At 29.3% G+C, this 26,920-nt stretch overlaps 1 protein-coding gene across 2 annotated transcripts; it reads left to right on the plus strand.

Moving 5' to 3' along the window:
* On the plus strand, nucleotides 1–26,920 carry LOC112601555 (muscarinic acetylcholine receptor DM1). 2 transcript variants are annotated; one of them, XM_025349246.1, is made up of 7 exons: nucleotides 1–200; nucleotides 13,243–13,344; nucleotides 16,667–17,481; nucleotides 20,821–21,082; nucleotides 21,162–21,285; nucleotides 22,806–23,072; nucleotides 24,810–26,920. In XM_025349246.1, the coding sequence occupies exons 3-7, from the start codon at nucleotides 16,920–16,922 to the stop codon at nucleotides 25,389–25,391; spliced, it is 1,797 nt and encodes a 598-aa protein (XP_025205031.1). In that variant the 5' UTR covers nucleotides 1–200; nucleotides 13,243–13,344; nucleotides 16,667–16,919; the 3' UTR covers nucleotides 25,392–26,920. The 2 variants fall into 2 exon arrangements, with proteins under 2 accessions (XP_025205031.1, XP_025205030.1); XM_025349245.1 differs by lacking the exon at nucleotides 13,243–13,344.

Below are 26,920 nucleotides of genomic sequence, written 5' to 3' on the forward strand. Positions count from 1 at the left end.
GCCGCATGAGCACGACACGACTTTTCTCGGGCGCACGCTAGTAGTATAACAATAACAACGATAATAAAAATAATAATAATAATAATAATAATAGTAATAATAACAACGAAAACGACAACAATTACAAAATTAGTCAGTGTATTCACGTGCGTGTGACCGATGTGCCCTTTTACCAAAGTACACAATACACAACTGCACAGGTATTCGTCATTAGTGTGTGTGTTATTATATACACGTGTGCGTAATTTATAATATATGTATATGTATATATATATACATATAAATATAATGTAGTGTTAGATATATATGTGTATGTGTGTGTGTGTTTGCATTTATATTTATGTGTTTGTGCGTGTTTATAAATAATTATGAATATTATACACGAGACCGTAGCTATATTATTGTGTTGTAGTGTAATATCATGTGTGTGTGTGTAAACGGGTACGTAGTATTTTGATATAATTTATAGAAATAGATAAATATATATATATATAAATATGCAGCGCGCGACGTTGTTTTTTGTATTGGCGCGTTTGTAATATTGTAAACCGTCGATTTGCACGCGGTCGTCGTCGCGCCCGAGCGGGCATCGTCGGACGGACGACGGTTTTCCGACCGAAACGCCGCGTGCACACGCAGTCGACCGAGAGACCGTTTTTTTTCCACCGGTTTTCTCTCCCGTGGTGGTCGTCGTCGATCGATCGCTCGCCGCCGCAGGTTTCCGGATCTATACACACCGCTGGCGATCGAGATCATCCGCGATTCGTACGCGCCAATCCGCACGTAGGTACCTATCTGTAAAATGTCGTCGAAACGAGTTTTCCCCGTTTTCGCACGGCAGAGGGGCACATGCGATTGCTTGACCGCCCGCAGATGATGACGCGTGTCCGACACGCGCGTTCTGCCTCGAATGCCGAATGTCCGGCGGACACTGTTTGCGTCTGTCACACGTATTTTACTGGCTTTTAGTTTTTATCACACGCACTGTTCCGTCCGTTCCGACGACGGTGATAACGCGACGTTAATTCGTAAGCACGATCCGTACACCTCCTATAATATCGTTTAGCGCAATGCTCGCACATTGCGATTTCGCGCCACGAATTCTAACCGACTAAGGCGTTAGGCAGCGCCCACGAGTTTTCCACGAGAACCAGTGTAGCTATAATTTTAACCACTTCCCCCCCCCCCCCCCCACGAAAAAAAAAAATATAATAATAATACGATTAATCGTAGACGCTTGGGGCGATGTTTCATTAGATTTTAATTTTTCAATATCAAAGCGCTGAACGATTCCATACAACGGCCCTCTAACTTTACGTTTTTTTTACACATTATCACGGTAGCACAAATGATAAAAAACATGACTTTGTGATGAGTTGTGTATTTTTAATGTGTCAGAACGGCTCCCCCACGAGCGTACATGAGTTCCAGGTGTCGTATAGAACCAGCAGAATTTCAGTGCTTGATACGTAGGCACCACTGTTTACAACTGAGTTTTTATATAAGTATTAAGTATAAGTGCACTCTAATGGTTCCATATATAGTTTTCACCGTAGAGTACTCGTCCCACCGCCGTTTGTCGTAATTTATACCACTATATACGTAATATACCTAGTTATCCTGGAAATCTTAAATCGCATTGTCTTTTTGGCCATAGTCAATATTTACACCATTATTTATCTTAATATCACACTGTACGTGGTTGATATTTTAAAAGCTCGTGATATATTTATTCATTATTCAGAAATCGTACACATAAATCCCCAGGGCCACTGCGTAATCTTGCTGTCAGATTTAATATACTAATATTATAGATTATTGTTGATCTTTGATGTCGCACCTGTTGTATTACCTGGACCTAGTACTATAATAACAGTAATATTCGCGTGCTTATATTACGTAGGTATTTATGTGCGTTATTGATTATCATTCTCGGGCGTTTACTCAAAACTACGACGATTGCGAAATGACGTGGTGACTTATAATATTATAATACGTACCGATATCATGTACATAATTATTATTGTAGTTTATGTGTTTTGACGTAAAGAAATGAGCGTTTTTGAGATCTTTGGGAATGTGATTGTTGGGAAAGCATTGCTCTGTGATTATAATTTATACGTTATTTTGTCGAAAAGAACCGGGTGACCGGTATAATATATTATTATTATTTATTACTATTGTAGCTTTATATGAAGTGATTAGAAATTCATGTTACGATCTTCATAAAAAATTGAATCGCCATGGTTACTATAATTCGAACTCGTTTCGATCAATCTCTATAAAATAGTTCAGTTTATATATCATCATTATAAATAAAAGTACTTATGTAAAGTGAATAATAATTGCAGTCGAGATAATTAATTGCACATTGAATTTGAGAGCGAACATTATGTATAAACTATAAAAACTGTAGGTACACCACCTATTATAATAATACATTGTCTCTTAAAATATTTTATTTATTACCTAATGCATATACATTTTTAAAATATGTCAAAAAACATAGTAAGTACATATATAAATATAATATTGTACATTAGATAATAAATTGTTTAACAATGCAATCAATAGCTATTTTGAAAATTTTCTTTTGGAAAAGTTTAAGTTATATCTTACATTTAACTTTAATATTTTATACTGATTTAATTTTTTATGTTTATATTTGTTGATTGATCATTTTATCTACCTATCAACTCTTAATAGTTTTTAATTAATATGCTTTTAAAATGTGAATTTTTTCCTACCATACATATTTTGCTCAGTGTTTAAATAACCCTTTATATTTACAGATGATTTACACCCTATGTAATATTATAGCGAATAATTTAATACCTATTATGTGTCAACGTGCGCGAATCAATCATTATATAATCATAAACCATGTATAAACGCGCCATATCGACTAAATGAGTTTCGATGAGGGTTATTCTCATCGTTTTTCGTTAAATTAATTGTATAGTCACATTATTATTATTATTATTATTATTTTAATATTTTAATATATTTATTCAATTATATATTATAATGCAAAGATAAAACTTTAGTAAAAACTATAAATGGGTGTTCGTTAAATAATGCTACACCTAAATATTGTTTATGATTAAGTAGTATTTTTCAAAACGCACTTATTAGGATAATCCTTGTCACTGAACATTAGATTTAAAACAAATGTTATTGTATAACGTAGATTGACTATTTAGTGCCGCAACTACCGGGTGTGCAAGATGTGTACCTTACTCAGTCCTTAGGTTTTAAAGGCCTCCTTCTATCTTTTAAATTGTATAATTTTTAGCTTACTTTAAGGCATAGGTGCTTTTTCAGTTTTTGACTCGGAGAGACTTTACATATTTAAATGAAACATGCTTTCCACACTACTTATTTAAATATCTATATATTATATTTATTTATGCAATATTATATTACTAAATATATTTTTTTACTCACCCACTCTCCAACATTTAATAAATTAATGTATTATAATACATCTATTTTTAATATGAAAAATATTTTAATAAAACAAATAACAACATTTAGATACTTAAATACATTTTATAATTGTAACCATTGATTTGAAATTGCATATTTATTCAGGACTAGTTCATTGGACTATTTATTTATTTGAAAAATCTCGTTCAGCATTAATGATTGATAAATTAGTAAATCTATCTTGACTCATGGAAGTTCGAAACCATTTTTTAATATTCTATATTGCTGAGAATAATCTTTTACATGTTGCAGGGCATTGGTTATAAAATATTTTAAATTATAAATTATAGTATCACAAAACTAAAAACAAGTTTTTTCGATTACAGATCGTGTTATAACTTATGAATTATTAAATTCGTATACCAATTAGCAATAGTATTATGATTTATGAATAGCAAAAGTGGGAATTGAAATATAAGTATTTTATGTAATGTCTTGGAGTGATGAAGAAACAAAAACCAGTACTAAAAATACTTTACTATCAACTTTATTCTAGAAAAATTTAAATGTTATAACTTATCACTTATTATTCCGTACATGGATCCGATATCTATTATGGAAAACAAACAAATAATGAATTGATATTTAAACTTAAGAAAATTATTTCTTCAAATAATGTTTATTTTATGTATATTAGATGAAGAATTTAATACTTCAATTAAAATACTAGGTATGCTAAGTCCCACCAAGACCCCCCTCCTCGAATTGCGTTTATGCTTTAAGAAACCTATTGTAAATTTACTATCATTATTAATCGGGGAAAGGAATATTATAATTATCTATAATAATAGTTGTTGATAACTAAGTTTTTTTAAGAAGCAGAAGTATACAAATGATAAAATTGAATGATCATGATTATACATTCTTAACCACAAATCGTGATTATTTTTAATATTATGGTTGCTGTTATTATTTTATTAATTGATCTATTAAGTAAAAACTTTTTGTTATTATCAAATTAAATATTATGATCATAATGTGATCACTAAAAAAAGAAAAATAGAAGTTTAACGGATTTAATTTATAACCATTAATATTAATATAATAATTTTCAATTAAAATATTGTTTTTAAAAGAAGATGCAATTTTATTCTTATTAATCTCATAATGGTTAATAGTTTTTAGTTTCTAGAAAAATTGTAAAAATACTTATGTGTGTTGATATTTCTTTTACTGCGAATAATGGGTAAATTTTCACTGTACGTACACTCGTAAAAAAAAAAATATTATAGTTACCTTTTATTTATATTCAGTCAAATTATTGAAATCGAAATATAAATGTGATAAAAACTAATTTTCATAGTTTATGACTTCACAGGGGTTTCATTAAGTAAATTAAAGAATTTTAGAATTTAAGATAACTTAAAAAAAATAATGTGTAATTACTTTTATTACAAAATTAAAAAAATAAAAGTTACTTTTAATAAAAAATAACCAGTATCGGTATTGTATATGATATATTATGTATAGTTAAAAAATTAATTTATAAATTATAATCATTTTGTGGTAGTGGATTAGGTAAGGTTAGATTAGACTTCTTGTTATAATCTTGCGTATAGATCCCAAACATATTGTAACTGCGGCATAGTGGCAATTGATAATATAGTTAGACATTTAAATAATATCTATGTGAGATAAATTATAAATTATTATAATACAAGCATGAATAATAATACTTAAATATTATTATATTTATATAAAATTCTAATATAGTTACATTATTCTATCAAAGTAAGCGAATATATACAAAATAATATAAGCATATTAGATAACGAGAAATGGAGATCAGAGACTTTTACTTATATATAAGAATAATTACATTTGTCAAATAGGTATGTACTATGTAGTTTTAATATTTTTCATCTGAAATAAATTATCTCTATGTTACTATAACTAATGTATCAATTAATAACTGTCTGAAGCATACATCTGTTGAGTTCGCATAATACTATGTGTACAATTTTATTAATAAACCATCAGAGAAAGTAGTATAGCTATTGGTAATAATTCCATAATTCTATAATATTAAAGTCATTTTATTGATTTTCATAAATATTTATAACAATTTGTGATATTTAGTTGTTTGGACAAATTTAAATATATTTTGTCACTAGTTTTATGCCGTGTTGTTTTTTTTTTTATGTTTATATTTTAATTTATATATTAACTATATTATATAAATTCAATCATGGAATTATGAAGGTACATTATATGACAATTATACCCATATTATATATTACGTTTTCGTATTCATTTTTAATTTCAGAAAACAGTTCTGATTCTTTTATAGAATTGAAAATTTTATCGTCATTCATTTACATCAACTTTGTTATTTCTTTCGAGTTTAGGAATCGATTTCAGTAAATTTGTTAAATTAACTAAATATACATTCTCAATAAAAATGAGCCGTAGTAGATAATAAAATATTCTCGCATTTCATAATACATAACATCATTATTCATTATACATGAAAAACGATTCTGGGTGAAGACTATCTGTCAGCAGTATATTTTATGATATAATTTTATTGCTATTAAAGTAATTTATTTTACTTTTAGTAGGTAATACGGATGATTGAATTAGTTTTTGCTGAAAATGTTGCATTTGTAAATGTCATTGTGTGTATAAAATATGACAAATAATACTTTAAAAATTTCATTTACCCATAATTAATATTTTTAAATATAAACAAGATAACTAAAATCATTATTATTCATTTAAACATCTAATTTTGTTTAAATTTGAAATTAAAAAGTTTATAAATAAAAATTCAACTAAAGTGCATTGTAGAAGTTTAAACAATTTGAAATTTATAACTCTGACGAGTGACGCTTAACGAAGTCAAATATTTGATTATTTATACAACACAATATGTTTCAGAAAATTTAAATTTATAGTTAAAGTAAGACATAAATATCTTTAAATGATAATTCAGATTTAGTTTGTTGTTATTATTAGAGTATGCATAATTTGTATATTTATGAAATGTATAAAAACACATTGAGTGGCATTTATTATTTTTTATAAATTTAAAATGAATTAATAATATTATTAAGTCTAAATAAATTTAACTAAATGTGTAATTTTCAATGTGAGAGCTTCTTACCTAGAATAAAAGGAAGTTAATATATTTAAAATCAATTTAGTTACTTTAGAGAAGGAATATTATTATCACCACAAATAATAAATTTAAAATTAGTATATAATAATGTTATTTAAATATTCCATAACTAAGAAGTGATGTAGTTGTATCATAACTGTAAATCGCTGTTGATGAGAATATTATACTCAGTAGTAAATATAATTATAAGAATATTAATTAAAACTTTGATGAAGACTTGTTCAATGCTTGAAGCATCCATTATAAGTAGTTTGGAATTAAATGTATTTTAATAGTGACAGGAACTCTTCCTTGACGACTAAGGGCACTAGTTTTTTGGTCTCTATCTTATCTGAATATATTAAACCGAGTGAAATTTAATTCATTTTCAAAAAAAAATATTGTGTAACTATATTTCTGTAAGAACTATACTATTATGTGAAAAAAAGATGGTTTTGAACATTTTACTTTATTTATTTTTATTCGTAGACTACGAACATTTTGATAATAACCAGCGAATGGGTACAAACAGAAAGCTTATCAGAATAGATATTAGGTTTATGTTTTAAATTGTATTAAATTCACACATCAAGTTTCGTTTTAAAGATTTATAATTTCTGCAGGAAGACCATTGAAGAAAATATTTCGTCACGAAAGCGTACACTGCACTATATAGGATAAATATGTGCGACGGAAATCTGTAAATAAATACATACCTACTACCACGAGTGCAGACTGATGCGGGTCAGTCCTAACCTACTTGACGCGCCGCCTTTTGCTCGCGATCCTCGCAAGACGCGTTTCGTCGGACCGGAAGTGATGAGACTCGTATATACGTAGACATACGCGCGCATACCCGAGACTTGTGTTTCGCCGGAAGATCGCATTGCGCTGTACGAGACGTTCGACGGGTTCGTGAGCTGCAGTAACACAAACACGAAGAGACGGTGTGGCGACGCGGAAAATATTAATCACGGACGTAGAGAAATCGATCGGCAGCCACCGTTTTCTATCAATACTGTCCAATGAAAAATATCTAGGTAATCCGCCGACGGACGAAGTCGGGTTTCCACTCCAATGTAATGTGTCGCGTGTAAGTAGAGTTGAACATAATATTACAACGTATCGCGTTGCCGACGTTTCGCAGTGGAAATATGGCTTATAAGTGCCGTCACCGCGCTGTGTATTTTCGTGCAAACTCAACACGTTGGTCGTAAACTGTCGTTGTAACGCTCTCGTCCAATAAGCTGAATGTATTTCGACTTCGACGCGATGCGGACGGTGTAGTATATTAATGTGAAATCCGTGCCTTATCGCAGTTATCATAAAGCCATAGGCCGCATATGGACGGCATTACGGCAGTAACCGTTGACCGAAGTATAGCGAAGTCGGCTCCGGGAACTGCGGTATAGGTACACTCGACGATTACGGTTTACGTTTGTTTATGGTATTCTGTGTACGGAAAACAGCAATGACGTTTTCAGCAGTCGTTAGAAATTTTTTCCTCCACGTCTGTCGAACCGTTTTCGCATTGTCGTCGTCTTCCACGAGCGTGTGTTAATAATGGCGTATAGTTCAGTGAATTATGGTGAAATAAGTTGTATACCTATGTATATTTGTAAGACTAATTTCCGGTCAGGTAAAACGCTTCGCTTATTTACCGAGGATTACGACAAAAGTGCGGTTCATCAAAATAAAGCCTGGTATCCACTACACCGTTAAGTCTTTCGTCCTGTACCTATACATCTAAAACGTAGGTATCAAAATGTTACCTAAAAATTAATCAATGTCTTACTCTACTTGCACAGCTTTATATTAGAAGTAATGAAGCTTATCATATTCCCTATATTATTTACAGGTTATTTTTAGGGATAAAGTTTATACGACATTCATATAATTCAACGTTTATTACTGGCATTTTTAGATTTATTATTGTATTATTAAAAAACTAACATCTAAATTAAAGTTTGGGGAAATAGATAGGTAAGTACCGTTGGTAATTTTATAAGAAATTGATCTATTATCTGAAATAGAATCTAATAAATGTAAAATGTAAGCATCTGGGGGTCGAGCTTGGTTAAAATTCACTATGTGTAGGTATATAAAAAGGTGTTATTGGAACTTTTATAGAATGTATTTAAAGTCGTTAAAATTTAAGTACATTTCAAAATGATATATTTTTCAGTTTTTACTGTATTCTTCATTTTTATTATTCATAACTTCGACAACCTAGGTAAATAATATTTTCAAAGGCGTGGCATTTAAAAATTATAAAATATTGAATATTGATTCAATTCAAAAATTTATTATTTGTATATTAAATTATTAAGCTTTTGAATAATGACGAACTATTGCTAGTTAGCACCAATAAAACATGTTGGTTTTGTGTTCAACTAATTGGTTCAACAGTTGGTTTATTTAAAAGTATCCGTATTTTTTTATGACACGTTTTCAAACTAATAATTATTATCTCAAAATGTGTACTTCAACTAATTATTATTAAAACATTAATTGAATATGGAGTATGCAAACAAAATGTATGAACTTATTATTATATATGAACAGGAAAAGGTTTAATATTATAACTTTAAGTTATTATTTTGTAGAACATATTGAAAAATATTGAATTAAGTCTAATACTTATGTATTAGAAAAGTTATTAAGGTTATTTTAGGCACTTAGTATAGGTGTTTATATTTTTGTTTTTTCCCAATAATTCATTACATTTTTACATTAGATATTGAATTGTATTTTAAAGATAATATAATACTTTATAGGTAATTGAATACATAGATGTGTATATCGTAAGAAATTAATTTTACTGGAAATATTAAGTAGGTAATGCAAAAGTTTTCGAATTGGATAATTTTCAATATTAATTGCATTGGGTTATAAATCAAAGTATATTGTCAAAAACAACAATCCACTGTGTTTGTTCATCAATAAAATAGTCCCATTGTTTACCTGGAGGTTGAGTCGAACAATATTTCATCGACACGTTATAACTTATTTTCGTATTGATTTCAACAACAAAATAGTACAATAGAGGCGGGTATTAAGAAAGCTCCTTTATCTAAACTTTAAATTGTTAAGCATGATCAGTGCAAGCGCATAAGTGATCTTTAGGATGTACCTCTTTATGATGTACCATCATAAAAGTTTTATAACTATAACGTTATATTATAATATGTAAGCAATGGATTTCGTTCAACGCTGTACGATAATATACATTATACTACCTATACTATACGTATGTAGTTACTTATATAATATAATTAATTACAGTCTGATCACTTACATTGGTGATCAGTCACTGCGTTACGTTTATATTTAAATAATTGATGTTGGTATATTTTACCAACGCATGCGGTAAATCTTGAAATTAATTAATTTTACGATGATATCATGTGAAATTGACAACTGTTGTTCAATAGTCAATGGATTAAATAATATTTATTACCTATTTTAATCTTTTAATTTCGATTTCGTTTCAATTAATATAATTCTGATAAGTGTATACTGTGTATAATAATATGTATTGTAAAAACAGCTACGTTTTAAAATTTTAATGCAGTCTGTTAATGTAGGTATCTTTTTTCTCCTTTTCTAGGTTTCTACTAAGTATGTTCTTTCAATTTAATTAAAATTGAGTACGGTTGTTAGTTACGTTACACAATTTTTTATTAATCTTAAATTTAACATAAAAATAATTTAATGATAATACGTACCAAAATTATCGCAAAAAAGGTGATAAACATCCTATTTAAATATAATTTGAATTAAAGCGTATTATTTTTATATTAAAATAAATTATTCATTTTCTGAGCGTGGATCTTATCGGATATTTTGAGTTTGGTTGGCTGTTTGTTTTTTTTTCTTTGTGAATATAAATTGATATAAGAGGTGCCGCCGGAATAAAATATACGCATAATGGAAAAGTAAACGGCGAAGCGTATTTCCGAGACAACCCTCACGGGGTAACTATATTACTCGTACAAAGTAACATTGCATTGAGAAAATTATTAAAAAAATATAAAAAAATAAAAAAAATAAAGCTGCTTTTAAATTAAATTCTTATTTTACAGTTTTGTAACAACATTCTTCCTAATAAATGGTTTTACACTTTTACTTGCTACCTTTTTTTTTTTTTTTTAAATAAGAATCAAGTATTTATAAGAATATTTGCTTTTTTTAATTGAGTAATAGAAAAAGTGTAGTTATTCAATTTTTTAAAATATTAAATATAGCTTAATTGATTCATAATGTTAAAGAATAGCATATAAGGTTTTTAAAGAAATAATCAATTATTTATTATTTTACATGGTCTTATTTTTTATTTGTCATCATGTATTCATGTGTGTATCAAGGAATTACGAAATATTTCTGATTGCATTATTTTTATTTTTCTAACAGTAATATTTTATTGTACCTAAGTCTAACTTAATTTATTAAAAATTCAGTTTAATTATTATTATTTATTTATAAAGTTTATTACTTATTTCATAGAGATAATTTAAATTTATTCTTAAACTGTTCGTTTTGGTTGGTACGCAATAGTTTCAAGAATACAGGAGAAATTACGGACAAGTCTTGCTTCATTAATGTAAAAGTAATTTGCGTACATAGTTATTAGTTATTTTCATATTATATTTAAATATATTATCAAAATATGTTAGAAATTCTTAGTTTTGTTAGAATAATCGTATATGTTCAAAGTCTAAAAATAAATAATATTGATAATAAATATCTTAAATTCTGAATACAAATTAATAGTGTTTACATATTTTGTTATGATAAAAAATAATAATAAGTACCTATATTATATATCATAATATCTATTATTATCTATATTAAAAATATTACTTATAATATGTATGTATTCGTTTCTTAATTATTGTATAATATTAAATCATATTTTTTATAATTATTGTTAAATATTCGAAAGTACAGAATCAAAATATTGTATTTCAATTAATATAATGGTTAACAAATAATACATTTATATAAATTGAATTACAGTCGGTATCTAGTGTTAAAACGTAGTTAAATAATATGACAACGTTTAAATTCATGACACTATACTAGCCTCTGATAGATTGATGTAAATACGTGGTAAAAAGTCATCTTTAAAGTTATTTTTTCTATATAATATATATGTAAAATAATAATTGTATAATTTATTATACAGATTAATTTAAATTTCAACAAACCTAGGTATACAACATTGCTTATATGTGGTAAGCTTTCAATGATTAATACATGATAAAATATTGTGTAAGTGAGTTATACAAAAGTTTGTAACATTATATTTTATGAATAAAACAAATTTCCGTACTCTTTTTAATTTTAACATAAACCCAAACAATGAACACATAATACATGAGATATTATTTAATTTTTATATTTTTCAGAAAGTGAAATTATTACACTTAAAATGGAGGTCATGGTATTTTATTAATGGTTCCGTTTTGTTTACATTTCCTCGGTAATCTACTAAAGCTCATTTACACGGTAATATAATTTTTATCTTCCTTCCTCTATTTTCATAATAACTCACTTTTTTTTCAATATCAAGAATCTAAATGTATAATATTATTAATCGAATTTCATATTCATGATTGAAAAGAATAATTATTCTTAATATTTCTCTAAAAATAAATTGATGATTTTTTTTTTTATATCAAAGAATATTTATTATAGTTAATGTTTTCTTTACATACCTGTTATTATATTATTTTTAAGTCATTAAAAAATGAAATATTTATTAATTTTTATCGTAATTATCTTGTAAGTTTTAAACTTTATTGAATGAAGAGGACATTTATTTTAAATTTCATATTTCTGAACAAAATTTTTTCCATAGTATTTTAATGTATAAAAATCAAATATTGAATTATTAATAAACTAATTTTCCGAAATTATTTTTAATGTGCTGAGTGCATAAAATTATTTATTTAAAGTTCCCTGAAATTAAATGAATCAATCAAAAGTCACAGAATCACATTTGAGGGACCTTCAAATGCTTATAGTAGTTGTTCACGCATCCGAAATTTGACTATTAGAATTGTAAATCAACAATAAAAATATAATTTCAATTTTTAATATTGTTTTATGAATAATATTAAAGTTAAATTATTTGTTGTATGTACAATAGGTACATATTATTACAAATTCATCAAAATTTTTTATTTTTCTCTCTTTTTTTGATCGATTAGACATCACCGGATTACGTTTATATTTTGTAAACATGATCGATCGTTCTTTCAAATAGAATGTATTTATTAATACAAAATATATTCAGAATGTATAAACTCGCAGGTTATTAAATAAATATTATAATGTTACATGTTCAGGTCGGATAATACATTTTGGTATTTTAATAGTTGTTAGTTGTATGCGTTTGTATATTTTTTTTAATAATCATATAATTTATTAAGATATCATATACTAGTGATTAGTTAGAATAGATTGCTCGGTAACCAGCATAATGAGTTGTAGTCTAACTATTTATTTATTTATTTACTGTTTTCTGTTATTATTATTATTAGCATTATTATAGATTTTGCTATAACATTATTAAATCATGCGAACTTGTCGTGTATAGTGTAAATATAGTATTATTATATTCACTTATCACGGTGTCTTGTTTTCAGTTGTTATTCAAAACATTCAAAACGTTGAAAGTGTAGTGGTTATAAGTATATGCCACCGTATCATTGGTATGATCGCATATCACCTATATCATCGTACGTGACGTATGTTACAACGACATGTTATTATTAATAATATTGGATAGGAATATATTCATATATTAGATGTATTGTGATAGGATATACGTTGTATTATTGCAGTAGGCAAGCACTAGTTATTTTCTGCATGTATAATATATGTTATTCAGTTATATAATTATGAGAATCTGTGGCTTGGCGTGGCGCGTTGGCTGCTACCAGTCGCGGAATGCGACTGAGAGTAAGTAACGGCCACAGCTACTAGCTCCCGGATGGGTGACCACTCGGGATCATAGTGGTTAAAAACCTTGCCACACATACACGTGTTTGCTATCAACCGTAACAATCATAAAAAATACAACCTACCGTACCAACCTACAACGTAACCCTTACAAACAGCTAATGGCCCTAGTTGCCGGGCTTAAGTTCAATAAAAAAAAAAAAAAAAAAAAAAATTATGAGAATCGTTAAATCTTAAGCGATGTAATTGATTATCGTTATTTATACAGGTATACTATATATATAATATGTACTTACATATTTATAGATTTATGCTCTGTACACTGTTTACCACGCAAAGATTCTGACGTAGAGTAATATTATAATGAGATAGTTATATTAATCTTTTCACTTAATACACTAGTGTAATACATTTTCGAGAGTACTTATTATAAAATGTATAATGTATACACGTACTTTGTAATTTGTATACACTGATGCGTACTATATATAGGTAGTCAGATAGGTGTATCATTTAATGATAAAATATCACTCTAAACGTAAATTACACGAAATCTCTCGGAACATGAGAGTTTTTTTAGGTTAGCGTGTTTCTTTTTATATTAACGATATTAAACGATTCATTTTAGTGTACCGTTTAAGAAATTGGTGGTCTCATAAAACAAATTACTACTCGCTTTAAAAAATAATTGTGAGGTAGCTTTATGCATAATGTGGTTTTATACAAGGCACTAATCTCTTTTTGGTAATATTAAATGTGTGTTAAAGAAATTTATAATATTATACATTTATACATGAGTAATATACTTTCAACGTATACCCATATCTATGTATCGGTATATAGGTCATAGCTACACTGGGTTATATAATTGACATAAATGTTTTTTAAACACAAATTTGAACTGCCATTTTTCAAAATATTACATGTTTTTTTTTCGTTTTATAAGTTATAACAATCGTACCTATTTTAACTACAGATGTGTTATTTATTTTTAAAATTAAAAACCATTAAAAAACGTCTGAGAAAATAAGTCTTGTGTTTAAATTTATCACCCTTTATACAAATTGTAAGTTTTAACTATGGTATAATATGGTTATTTTTTTTAACGTTTTCGCGAGAGTAAATTGATCGTTGCTATGCGGAGGGCGTTTTAACAACGTACGTGACATATAATAAATTAATAACACACTACCTTTCCTATCCTTCAACTCCTGGCGCACACGTTAAATATAATATCATTATAAACAGTATAACAATGTATTTATTAAAATAATATTGTTAAACTATAATTTATAAGGCGTTTAATAATACCATATTGATGTGTATTTACGACTGTTATTTGTTATTAAATCGACAAGGAACTATTTATTATTGTTGTTCAGTTTATTTTCATTCTATTTAAATTTCTGTGATTTAAATATAACTCAGATTAGTGTTGGAAGGATAAGACTGTTAGAGTGAGAGATAGTATAAGAGAGTATCTACATCTATATATCTTGAAATTTGTTTGGTATACATATAATTTATATATATTCATACATATAGGTATCACGAATGTTTACAAAATACTTTTGGATTTAAGGCATTTTTTTATATTATATTACTCGCAAACGTTCAAAACAAAGCCACCTGATCACTATCTCAGAAAACCAAATATTTAAATGAAAAATAAAATCAAATTAGCAGTTTTGTCGACAAGAATTTATTTTTATGAGATTTTTAATTACAATTAATATACTGTTAAGTTATTATAATAACGAAATTATAGCATTACAAAAAATGATTAAACTCTACACATAAACGAGACTCGTTAAATTTTATTAAACAAATAATAATCTATAATATTGACTAGAGAAAGGTTAATAAAAAAAATTAAGTATAAATTCGAAGAGATACCATCAATATGCTTTGTGCGGTGTACTTAAATAAAAGAAAGAAAAAAAATACACAAATTTTGTGTTATTTATGTTTCGATAACACTATTTTTTTAAATTTTTTTTTATAAACTTTGGAGATTTTCCGTCAAAAAGCAGTTATATATTCTAAAACAATATTAATACAATGTTTGAATCTGTTTTATGATATCCGTTATTTTATGTTATGTAGCTGTCGTCATTTGATTACATACGTTTTCACGGAAATAAATTTTATTTGTTCTATTGAATAATATGAGAACATATTTTATTGCCGTTAAAAATAAGGAACACATTTCCTTGTGGTCCCTTGAATTTGTTGTAGAAAATCTGACGTATATAATGGAAATACCTATACCGGCTATACCTACTTGAAAAAGACAAAATAAATACAATACGTAAAAAAATACTAAATAGTGTTAAAATTTGAAATTGCAGTACTTGAATTGGAGGAAAAAAGTAGAGGAACACAATCTAATGATTTAAAAACTGTTTTTCAAATGTAAAATTGTTTAATATAAGCTTGTAGGAGGTTTACCCCCCATACCCCTTTCCACGACAAGATTAATTTTTTTTAAATATTACATTTTAGCTACATACATATAAATTCTAAATATAATTCATGTAAGTGATTGTGAAAGTACACTCAATTTTCTCAAATTTTCCCAATATATTTTATACATTTGGTCACTAAAAATGACAATTTTTTTAAATAATTAAAATATCCGTTTTAATAGCAATACCTACTTGGGTTATGTTGCAGTTACAGTAGTAAATAAAAAAATAATAAATATCAGCATTTTAAAAACATGAAAATATTATTAATAAATAACAAAAAAAAATATTCAAAATTGTAAAATTATCAGCAATTTATATCTAAATTTTAAGAAAAATTATTTCGGGTGTAGTTTTTATTGTCCTCTCGTTTTAATAAAAAAAAAAAATTGTTAGAATTGCAAAATAAAAATAAAATAGGAGGGGAGTCCCTCTCTGCGCACTCTTCCCTACAATTCGATCACTATGAACTCGTACAACATACTTAGAGATTTATGTGATATTGAGAGTAGGTAACCTACTTGAAAAGTTAGTTGTATGGGTATATCTATATAGATATGCCATATAGACGTATAGCATTGAACTGTAATATAAAATTTGAATCGACGATAAGTAATTCAATGTTGTGATCTGTTTTTAGGGGCAGAAACGAAAACACGTAGCGGTGGCGGTGGAGGAGGCGGTGGCGGCGGCGGCGGCGTCGGAGGTAGAGTTGACGGCGGCGTTGGTGGTGAATACGACTACTGCTGCGACGACGACGGCAGCAGCGGTTGCTGCGTCGATAGTGGCGACGGAAGTGGTGGAAATGGCGGCAGCGGTGTGGACGGTAATGGCCTTTGCAGTTAGCGCCTAGCCCGCTGTGGAGACACCATGGAGACGAGAATGGCCGCGTAATGAACGCGCTCGCGGCTCGGGCGGCGTTGTCTGCATTTTACACCGCGTCGACGTCATCGTCGTCAATCCAGGCGGCGGGAGCAGCCCATGCGTGGACGACGGTGGCGTCGGCAGCCGCGGCCGCGGTTTCGAACGGCACCGTCGCGGGGGTGCCCGACGACGGACCGCCGCAGCCCAGGTTTACGCTGTCTCAGACGGTGTTCATCGCGCTTGTGTCCGGCATGCTCAGCTTCGTCACAGTGTCCGGCAATATAATGGTCATGGTGTCGTTCAAGATCGACAAGCAGCTGCAGAACATCAGCAACTACTTCCTGTTTAGCCTGGCGATGGCCGACTTCTTCATCGGACTCATATCCATGCCGCTGTTCACCGTGTACACAATACTCGGTTACTGGCCGTTTGGCCGGCACGTGTGCGACGGCTGGCTGGCGCTCGACTACTTGGCCAGCAACGCTTCCGTGCTCAACTTGCTGCTGATCAGCTTCGACAGGTACCTGTCCGTCACCAGGCCGCTGACATACAGGGCCAAGAGGACTAAAGGCAAAGCGTTGCTGTTCATATGTAAGTGCACGCCTACAAAATAATCGTTATTTTTTACAATTTTTTTGTACTAACGCGTTCATAATATGATACTATGACGGTAGCCGTATAAACTTTAAACGGCCGAGCTATATTATTCGTCCTGGGTTCGGCACTTTAAGTACTTATTGAAGGACGTTGAATAAGTGATTATATTACATTATTACAATGCATTACACTGCAGTGGTGTACTGGCGGGGAAGAGAGGGTATAAAACCACCCCAAACTCATAAAGAAATAATATGTAAAATGATTTATATGTCCTCTAGAATATTATATTTTTATGGTTATATATAGCAATAAAAAACTAATTAAAATATCACTATACTTATGTAGTTATGTGTTTGTAAATTATAATATAGTAAGTACGCATGTGCATATAGTGAGAAAGACACACAACGATTTTGCTCACTACATTCAACATACATAATATATACCATCTGTAATGTAAAAACTAAATATTATATAAGCTAAATATAGGATTTGCTACCCACATTTCCAACCATCTCTGGTTCTAATACGGTCTACTTCTATCTAGGTATAAATAATTTTTATATTATTAATTATGACTTTTGTAAGTTATTGAATAAAAAGTTTTTGAATTTTCAAAGCAAAATAACAAATATTAGTTTGACTTTCAATAAAATATACTGCATCGCAGTTTAACGATAAATATTGCTGTAAAAGTTTTTAATACATATGCAAAAATTATGGTCTTTGAAAAAAAATACAATTGCGTATAATATAATTACTATATTTGCATCAATAATAAAATTAAAACATTAAGTCATTTGTACATTTATAATTTTAATACAATATTAATATTAATATAAGATGGAAAATAAATAATATAAACAATTGCTATTTTTATTTTGAATTATAAACGTTCAATAGTTTTTTGTTATCATTTATACACCTTTAATTATATTAAAGATAAAAAAATAATAAAGATTATTAACAGAGAAAAAAATGAATAAAACTTAATAGAAAACAATTATTATTAACTGACATGGCAATTGTTGTTTTTCCTAAAGAAAATTTTTTTTCAGTTTTTCTCAAATTTTTCAATTTTTGGACAACTTTTTTAATTTTTATTTAAAAATATTAAAAAAAAAGTTGGTACAATTGGTTATCTGTTGTTTTAAATTATGCGCTTACCAACGAAAAATATTTCATTTATATAAAATATAAATATAATAATGATCTAAATACTATTGATTAGAAACTCTACTATTGCATATCATTCTAATTAAAAAGAAGCATTCATCTCAAAGTTGATTTGATTAACGGCAAATAAAATATGTCAAGTAATTTAGTTGTATTATATTAGGTATTCGTATCTGAATGGCAAATACGATAGTTTGCGTGATGGATTAAAATGGTCACTTAGCACTTAGCAGCTTCTGTTAAAAAATGTACCAAAAATATTGCACTTTTCTTATAGAGTCCAGACTTAGGCCTTGAAAAAAAAAATTACAAGGAGGTGTAAAATTCTTGGAGAAAATCTACAAAGCTTAGAAATTTATTCTAGTCCTGATTTATCTTTCGAATGTTAGTGTAAGGAGACCAAATAATCGTTTCATATTCTAACATAAAACGAGCAAATGTATTATATAAGGCAACAAGATAACTTTCTGCATAAAACTTCTTAGAGCACCAACGGACCACCCCAATAACATTTAAGGACTTAAATATTAAACAGAACCACAACTAATCTCTTGAGTATTTGACTGATAAAGTTAGCACACAAATCTTGCAGTAGAAAGTTATATAAAATTGAAATGTACTTCAAAATCTTCTTAACATAGAGCAAAGCAACATTGCCGAGTTTTTTTTTAAGCTATAAGCAACATTATATTTTAGTTTCATAATAATGATTAAAATAAAATAGATAAGTGAACTTAATAACACATGGTTTTTTTTTTTATCGATACATGTATTTCCATGTAAAAATAAACAATAATCATTCTATTTGTGGTTTTATTGATGTTTTCGTCCACCTTATTCTTTTGTTTTAAAATGATAAATTGCTATCTGTCTTATATACTTACAACTTTCACGTATTTAAAAACTTTTTTTTAGTAATTTATCATTGAAATTTTTGATAAATGTAGTATATTAAAATGTATTTTATCGTAAATAGTTTATAATATTGTACATACATTGATAGATAGATCACCAAGTGTGTAAAACTAGTAAATATTTAAAACATATATTATGTAATTTAATACGATCATAATATTATAGGTCCCTTATGAATAATGTAAATTGTAAATGGTATTGTGTAGGTTACTACTTACTATAAACGTTGCCACTAATCTTTTCCAACAAGTGTTGTCGAATTCGCGTATTATACACATATGACATAGGTACTTATACAGACACTATCAGATGATTCGATAATGCCGAGTAACGGAAGACTGTTGTATGACAATATTTTCCACAGGATAGTAGATAATAAATATAATATATATATATATATATATATTATTATGTAGCTAGTCGGATTATAAACTATGATGGGGATGTCGTTATTAAGTATGTATTGATTAATATACAGCGTTTGATAGATATAGTAGCGAACAGCTAAACGTAATATATTATACGATACATTATTACGTATTATTAGCACGGTTGCAGGGAAAAAGCACTAAACAATTTCAAATATTCACACAAACCATAACACAATAAAATCGTAGAAATATATGCATTAAAATATTTAAAACTATTTGATTTGCAAACTTTCATAAGAATAAGTATTCTGAATAACAGAGTAAAAATAAAAATAAAAATTAGCCTACTTAAGTTAAAAACACATTATTAACATATAGTTATTTTTATTCGATAGCAGTGAATTGATGCAGCTGTTTTTGCGCATTTTAAATTATACTCGATGTGAAAAATATTACAAAACTTTTTGTTTTATGTATTTTTGTTGTTTGTCTGTCTAATGACTGTTGCAGTATTAATATTTTAATAATTTACGAATAATTATTATAATTCAGTTTAAGTACCTATAATTTATATAAATATATTTATTTTAAAAATAAATTGTATGGAGTTGTTTGTAATAAACACTTTTAATTAAGAGGTTTTTTTGAGATTTTATTTAGCGATTTTATTATTTTAACCTATGATTTTAACAAACTGTTAAATCGGTTTCTCGTTAGTGTTGAAAACCATAGATCCTCATAATAATAAACCACGATAATGATATTATATATTTAAAATGCATTCACCGTAACGCTTGAAGTAAACGACTCATACAATGTAGATCAAACTTGCAGTAATAATTACACTTAATATGATTTTTATTTTCAGCCGCTGCATGGATCATTTCGCTCGGCTTATGGCCACCGTGGATTTATCTGTGGCCGATCATAGAAGGTCGTCGGACCGTGCCCGAAATTCAGTGTTATATACAGTTCATACTGACCAATCAATACATTACTTTCGGTACGGCCATTGCTGCCTTTTATGTACCGGTAACGGTGATGTGTTTTCTGTATTTCCGTATATACAGAGAAACAAAAAAGAGACAAAAAGACTTGCCTAATTTGCAAGCCATGAACAAACCACACAAGTGAGAACGCAGAAAACAACATAAATATCGTTTTTCTTCGGTACTAATATACATATACTTTATGTTTTATACGTTTTAGCGATCATCAACACGAGGAATCGTGGGGTCGCATACGATCGGAGTCGAATCAAGTAAATTCGTTGGATCGGCAAGAATTGTATGAGACCAGTTCGTTGCGCAAAGCGTACTCTCAGTGTTCATTGGTATTTATAAACTTATTTGACAAATTAAATATCAATATAAAATGAGACAATATATTTTCTGTTGTAGAGAAGTAATATCACACGCGTTTATGGGTATTATATTTAATATTTTAATATTTTATGATGAAAAGTTAAAAAACTCATAGTAATTAATAAATTAATATTTTCTTTTAGTACATTTTTTAATATTTTTAAGGAAATTTCGTGTAAAATGTCTTTAATGAAAATGCTGGAAAATACCAAGATATAGGATTGCATTTCATATAATCATAAGATAAAAGTATAAAAGTAATGAGTAATGACATAATGTTATTTTATATTATTAAATAAAAATAAAATTTTACTAAAAAATATCCTCGAAAGCACAAATAAGTGACCATAAAAATACGTACCGTCAAATTAGCTAGCGTTACTAAGATCCACTGTCAAGTGGAAATTTTTACTTCCGATTAGACGTTCCAGGGAGCAGCCCGAAATAATTCGTTTTGTTAGTCGTTGAATGCAAGCAATTCCCGAGACGGCGAGTCTATACAGAGCATATTATAGTCTGACCCTAGAGCGCGCGTATTGACCGCGAGCATTCCTCCTGGACCGACCCGGTGGCTTAGTCCGGGAACGGAAACCTAACGAATTCCCACAGGGACCGTGATAATAACCGTTTGCTCGGCAAAAGGATTTCTGTAATGTCAGAAAACATAAATAAATTTGTGTTTTATTTAATGTTTTTCAAAAATAGTAAACTCGTAATTGGAAATTGTATCATATTGTTTGAAAAAAAAATTATACAAAACGACCAATAAGAGCAATAACGCGGCTTTTATCAGTACTATAAGCAATGAGTGAGAGATCTTATGATCGGATTTATGTGGCTATTTTTTTGAAATGAGATGACAGCGTGATTTTATAATGCTGTATTTGAATTTCAATTCATTCAATTTATATTTTATAAAATATTAAGTAAACAATTTACGACAGAAAGTAATTGTGTCGAGGAAAGAAATAAACAAGTGTATAGAAAATATGAGAGTGATTAAAAAAAAAAAGCGTCTCCGCTGTTGAGAATATGAGGTCTAGCCAACAGTGACGTTTGTGTGGTACAACACTTAGTTTTAAATAATAAAATATAATGAGTTCTAAATTGTTTTTCAAGAATAAATTCTTAATTTTTTTTTGTCTCTGTTTCCTCTATAATATTTATTAATATACCAACCGTAATTTATTATATATATATGTATATTATATGGTTTTAAGTAGATAAGGATTAAAACCGTATAATACGTATTTTTACATTACTCACTTAAGCTTCAAAAGTAACAATGTATTAATAATGTATATCAATCAAATTTAAATACTATTTTTAATTTTTTTCTGACAACGGCTTGAGTGGTAATGCCATCCGATTATTTTTCATACACTCCTAATACTTCTCCAAATCCTATCTATGGCTATTATACTCTATAAACGTAAATAACGTAAATTATACGCCAACCAACCATGATGGCGATCGGGTGGTGTTTTAGAAAGCGAGGCGCCTGCTGACGTGGTCATGGCTGCGCGATTGGTGCGTGGACTGGTGGCACTCAGGCCGCGACGACGAGTACGACGAGGAAGACGACCAGACGCCTAGCGACGTGCCGGGGGGCATAAGCTACGGTACTACTGTGTCCAGGTCAACGTCGTTAAACGTCATACATCAGCAGCAGCCCACAACACCGACGCCTATAAAATCCTACCACGCGGTCAACAATAACAACCGACTGACCCACCGGTCTTTGTCCAACGATTCGGTAAGTACGCGATAATTTATCACAAATAGAGTACAGATTTTAAAGCACCAAAAATCTAAAAAAAAATAATTAAGCAAAAAGACCCGTAAAATAATATAAAAAACAATAAAATCGGATTTTTAAATTGTTTATTGTTAGTAAATTTTTCATAAATTGTTTAAAAAAATACTAAAATAAAATAGATTTAGGTATTAACAAGGTTGTTGGTTCCAAAAAGCTGCTTTACCTATTTTTTTCTTATAATGTAATAGATGTATTGGTATTTATAATAAAGATAAAATCAATATAATATCCAATGTAATATAGACAAGCCAAATAATTTGCTTTATTTATATTCAATTTAAATGTAATTTCAATATTTCTGTTAAGTTTAAATTTAAAAAGAAATATGCTATTAGTATTTATTTTAAAAATAATTCATAAGAATAATAAAATTAATAAAAAAAGTGCTAAAAAAAAAAAATATTGCTTAAAACCTTTTAAAAAATAATTATAATTCAGTAGCAAATAACATTGATGTGTTATAATATTATTTCGTAGATACTTTTACTTACACAAATTTATTAGCAAGTGTATCATTTTTTCTATGAAAACGTGTATTGTTTTGTTTTACATAATATACATTTTATCTCGTGTTTGTATATTTCCTGAAAATTCTGAAAAAGAAAATAATATAAAATGTCTATAGATACATTGAAAATAAACAAAATTACATTTTAGAATAAATATATAAATACAGTTAATATTACAACGTAAAAATTGAAAATTTTGAATTTACATTATTTCTTGAAACCTACTTTTTATGCATAAAACAGTACGTTAGTATTCAGGATAAAATTGCCTCTTAAATTCAAATCCATATTATACTTATCAATGAGTTTATTATAGGTTGTATTTTAATATCCAATACGTGCACCAACAATCTATAATAATTTATAATATATATATATTATATAACATTATTTTATCTAATAGCATTAATAAAAAGGGTATACAATATTATGAAAAATATTTTTGTTGAATTTCACATTGGATAACAAACAGATGTTTTTATGAGTTTATGAAAATTTAAAGTTTTAAAATATTAACATTGTCAAAATTGTACGATGTAATATATGGAAGGTCATGTAATATAACATAATATCATTAGTTTTCCTATTCGATTTTTCTTTTATTATTTATTTCGTAATATTTAACCAGCTATATTCGCAATTTATAATCTAATCTGAGAAGTAAATTTATAAACTAACATGGTCACATAGAAATTAAAATGGGTATAAATCAATAAATGTCAAATAGGTATATAATATTTTCAGAGAACATAGCTAAAAAGTCGCTTTTTCGAATGAGACGAACTTCTAATGACAATATATCTATAAAAACGATTTCCTCTTTTAAAAATGTATATAAGCTTTATGGCATAAGGTCTTATAACTTTAAAAGTGATATTTGCAGCAGATATCTTGAATCTAATTTTTCTTTCCAATACCTTTGTCTTATAGATATTGATACTATTCAATAGCCCTACATGTATCGATGCGCAATAAATACTAATTTAAAATGCCAAAATAAATGTAATGATTCTTTAATAACCTCAAAACTAATCGTTTCTACAAAACACGACAATAATAACTATGCCTACTACTAAAATAACGACAACATCGAAAGTAATAATTATCATCATAATAATATGAACGCGTGGTGTTTTCGTGCCACGTTCGATAATAATATGTGCAGGTGTACACGATCGTGATCAAGTTGCCGGGCGACAGCGACCTGCAAGACGCGCCGACAGTGAAACAGTATCACGGGTGTTACGAGGAGACGCGGCGGCACGGCGCGGCGGGCGGTGCGATATCGCGCCGGCCGTCGTCGCAGGACACGCGGCTGCCGCTGAACGCGGCGAAGATCGTGCAACCGAAGCAGTTGACCCGGGCGCAGGGGGTCGCGTTCCAGGCCAAGGAGAAAAAGAAGAAGAAGTTCCAGGAGAAGAAGAGCGAGCGGAAGGCGGCCAAAACGCTGTCGGCCATACTGCTGACGTTCATCATCACGTGGACGCCGTACAACATACTGGTGCTGCTGAAACCGTTCACGGCGGCCACCGGGGGCGACGACGGGGGCGGCGGCGACGAGGCCGACAGCAACAAGGAGTGGGTGACGAAGGGAATGTGGGACTTTTTCTATTACCTGTGCTACATCAACAGCACCATCAACCCGGTGTGCTACGCCCTGTGCAACGCCACTTTCCGCATGACCTACGTGCGGATACTCAAGTGCAAGTGGAACACTCGCAGACAGCCGCCGCACTTCCGCACGTGATGTGATGTCCGACCGGCCTCGGTTACCGCATATTACGTTTATATTATACATGTATACACTATTGTTTTCGGGTTTTTTCTCGTGACGTGACCCTTTTTTTCACTCCCGCCCCCGCCAGGCTACTATCGTACGATTGAGCACGTTGATTGTACCGTTCAGAATAATAGCTACAGACACTGGAAGAACAATACGATTTAGTATTTATTTACGTTAAAAACGTTCTCGTATTAATATTTTCGAAAATGATCGATACACATTATATTCAGACCTAATGTGCAAAATACTCTATTTAATAATTGAATTTTTGAAATTGTTCAGAAACGCGAAAAAACATATTATTTTCAAAGTTCAACAGTTGACGATGATGAATGCCAAAGAAAACAATAATTCATTAATTTCTAAAGTTTACTAGAGGAATTGTCCACGGTGAACATTATCACATACATTGCCATCTCAATTTAAGAGTTTTGATCAAGTATATCTGATTGAGTCGTCTATAATTTTCGTTTCAATAATTTTGGTAACATTTTGAATATGGAAAAAATAAACTATACGTGTTTAATTGTACGTATATATAACACTTAAAAAGTAGCTTGAAAATTAAAGCGTGTTTAATCTATTTTGCCCGCGTGAGGTTACGTTGTGGATTTGTCTCACTTACCGTATGCGTATATTAAACTTATCGCATTATTTTAACGAGGTAATCTCAAACTAAATGTGCTGAAAAACTATCAGAGTACGTGTCACTAGTGTATTTTACGGTAGCTGTAGGTTGTGCAACAGAAAGAAGTACGAGAGCAAGAGGGCTGCGAGAATAATAAAATACAAAAACTTATAGAAAAAAAAAAATAATAATATAATGATTTTAAGACTGTTCGCGGGATCCACATGGTTATCCCGGCACAAGTGTGTATTTTATAAATTTAATAAACCTATGTAGGCAAACGTGCGTTTAATATTGGGCGTTTATATACATATTATATAATATAATATTTATAGATGAAATGTATGTGAAAATCAGTGGCGTAAGATGTGAGGAGGCGCCAACGAAGCAGACAAATCTGGCTCCGAAGCCTTTTTAATTATCTCTGTATTTTCCCGGTATTAACGATGTAAGAAATAATCATCTATTTGAGTACCTCATTCCATATAATTAAACATCAATTAAAAATAAATGTATTACCTAAAATAACGTTTCAATACGATATCATCATCAGAAGTACATACACTCGTGTTAAAATATCTAAATACGCCACTGACTGTAAACGCGCGCGATCTTGTTTGTATCGCTTTTCGCAGGCCCATATCCATATTAAAATACTAGTAATAGTAAAAATATTATTTATAGTATTAACGATAATAATAATAATAATAATACACACGAATAATAAAGATCGAATAGGGAAATCATAGGGGTTATTCAGAAGACCACTCGTCTGCGAAGAGACGTGTGCGGAATTTTAGTTAAAATATACTTTGAAAACATGTTCGATATCATCATTATCATTAAACATCATAGTAAATATATG

Source organism: Melanaphis sacchari, unplaced genomic scaffold, assembly GCF_002803265.2.
Source record: "Melanaphis sacchari strain LSU unplaced genomic scaffold, SCAv2.0 Contig79_pilon_pilon, whole genome shotgun sequence".
Lineage (NCBI taxonomy): Eukaryota > Metazoa > Arthropoda > Insecta > Hemiptera > Aphididae > Melanaphis > Melanaphis sacchari.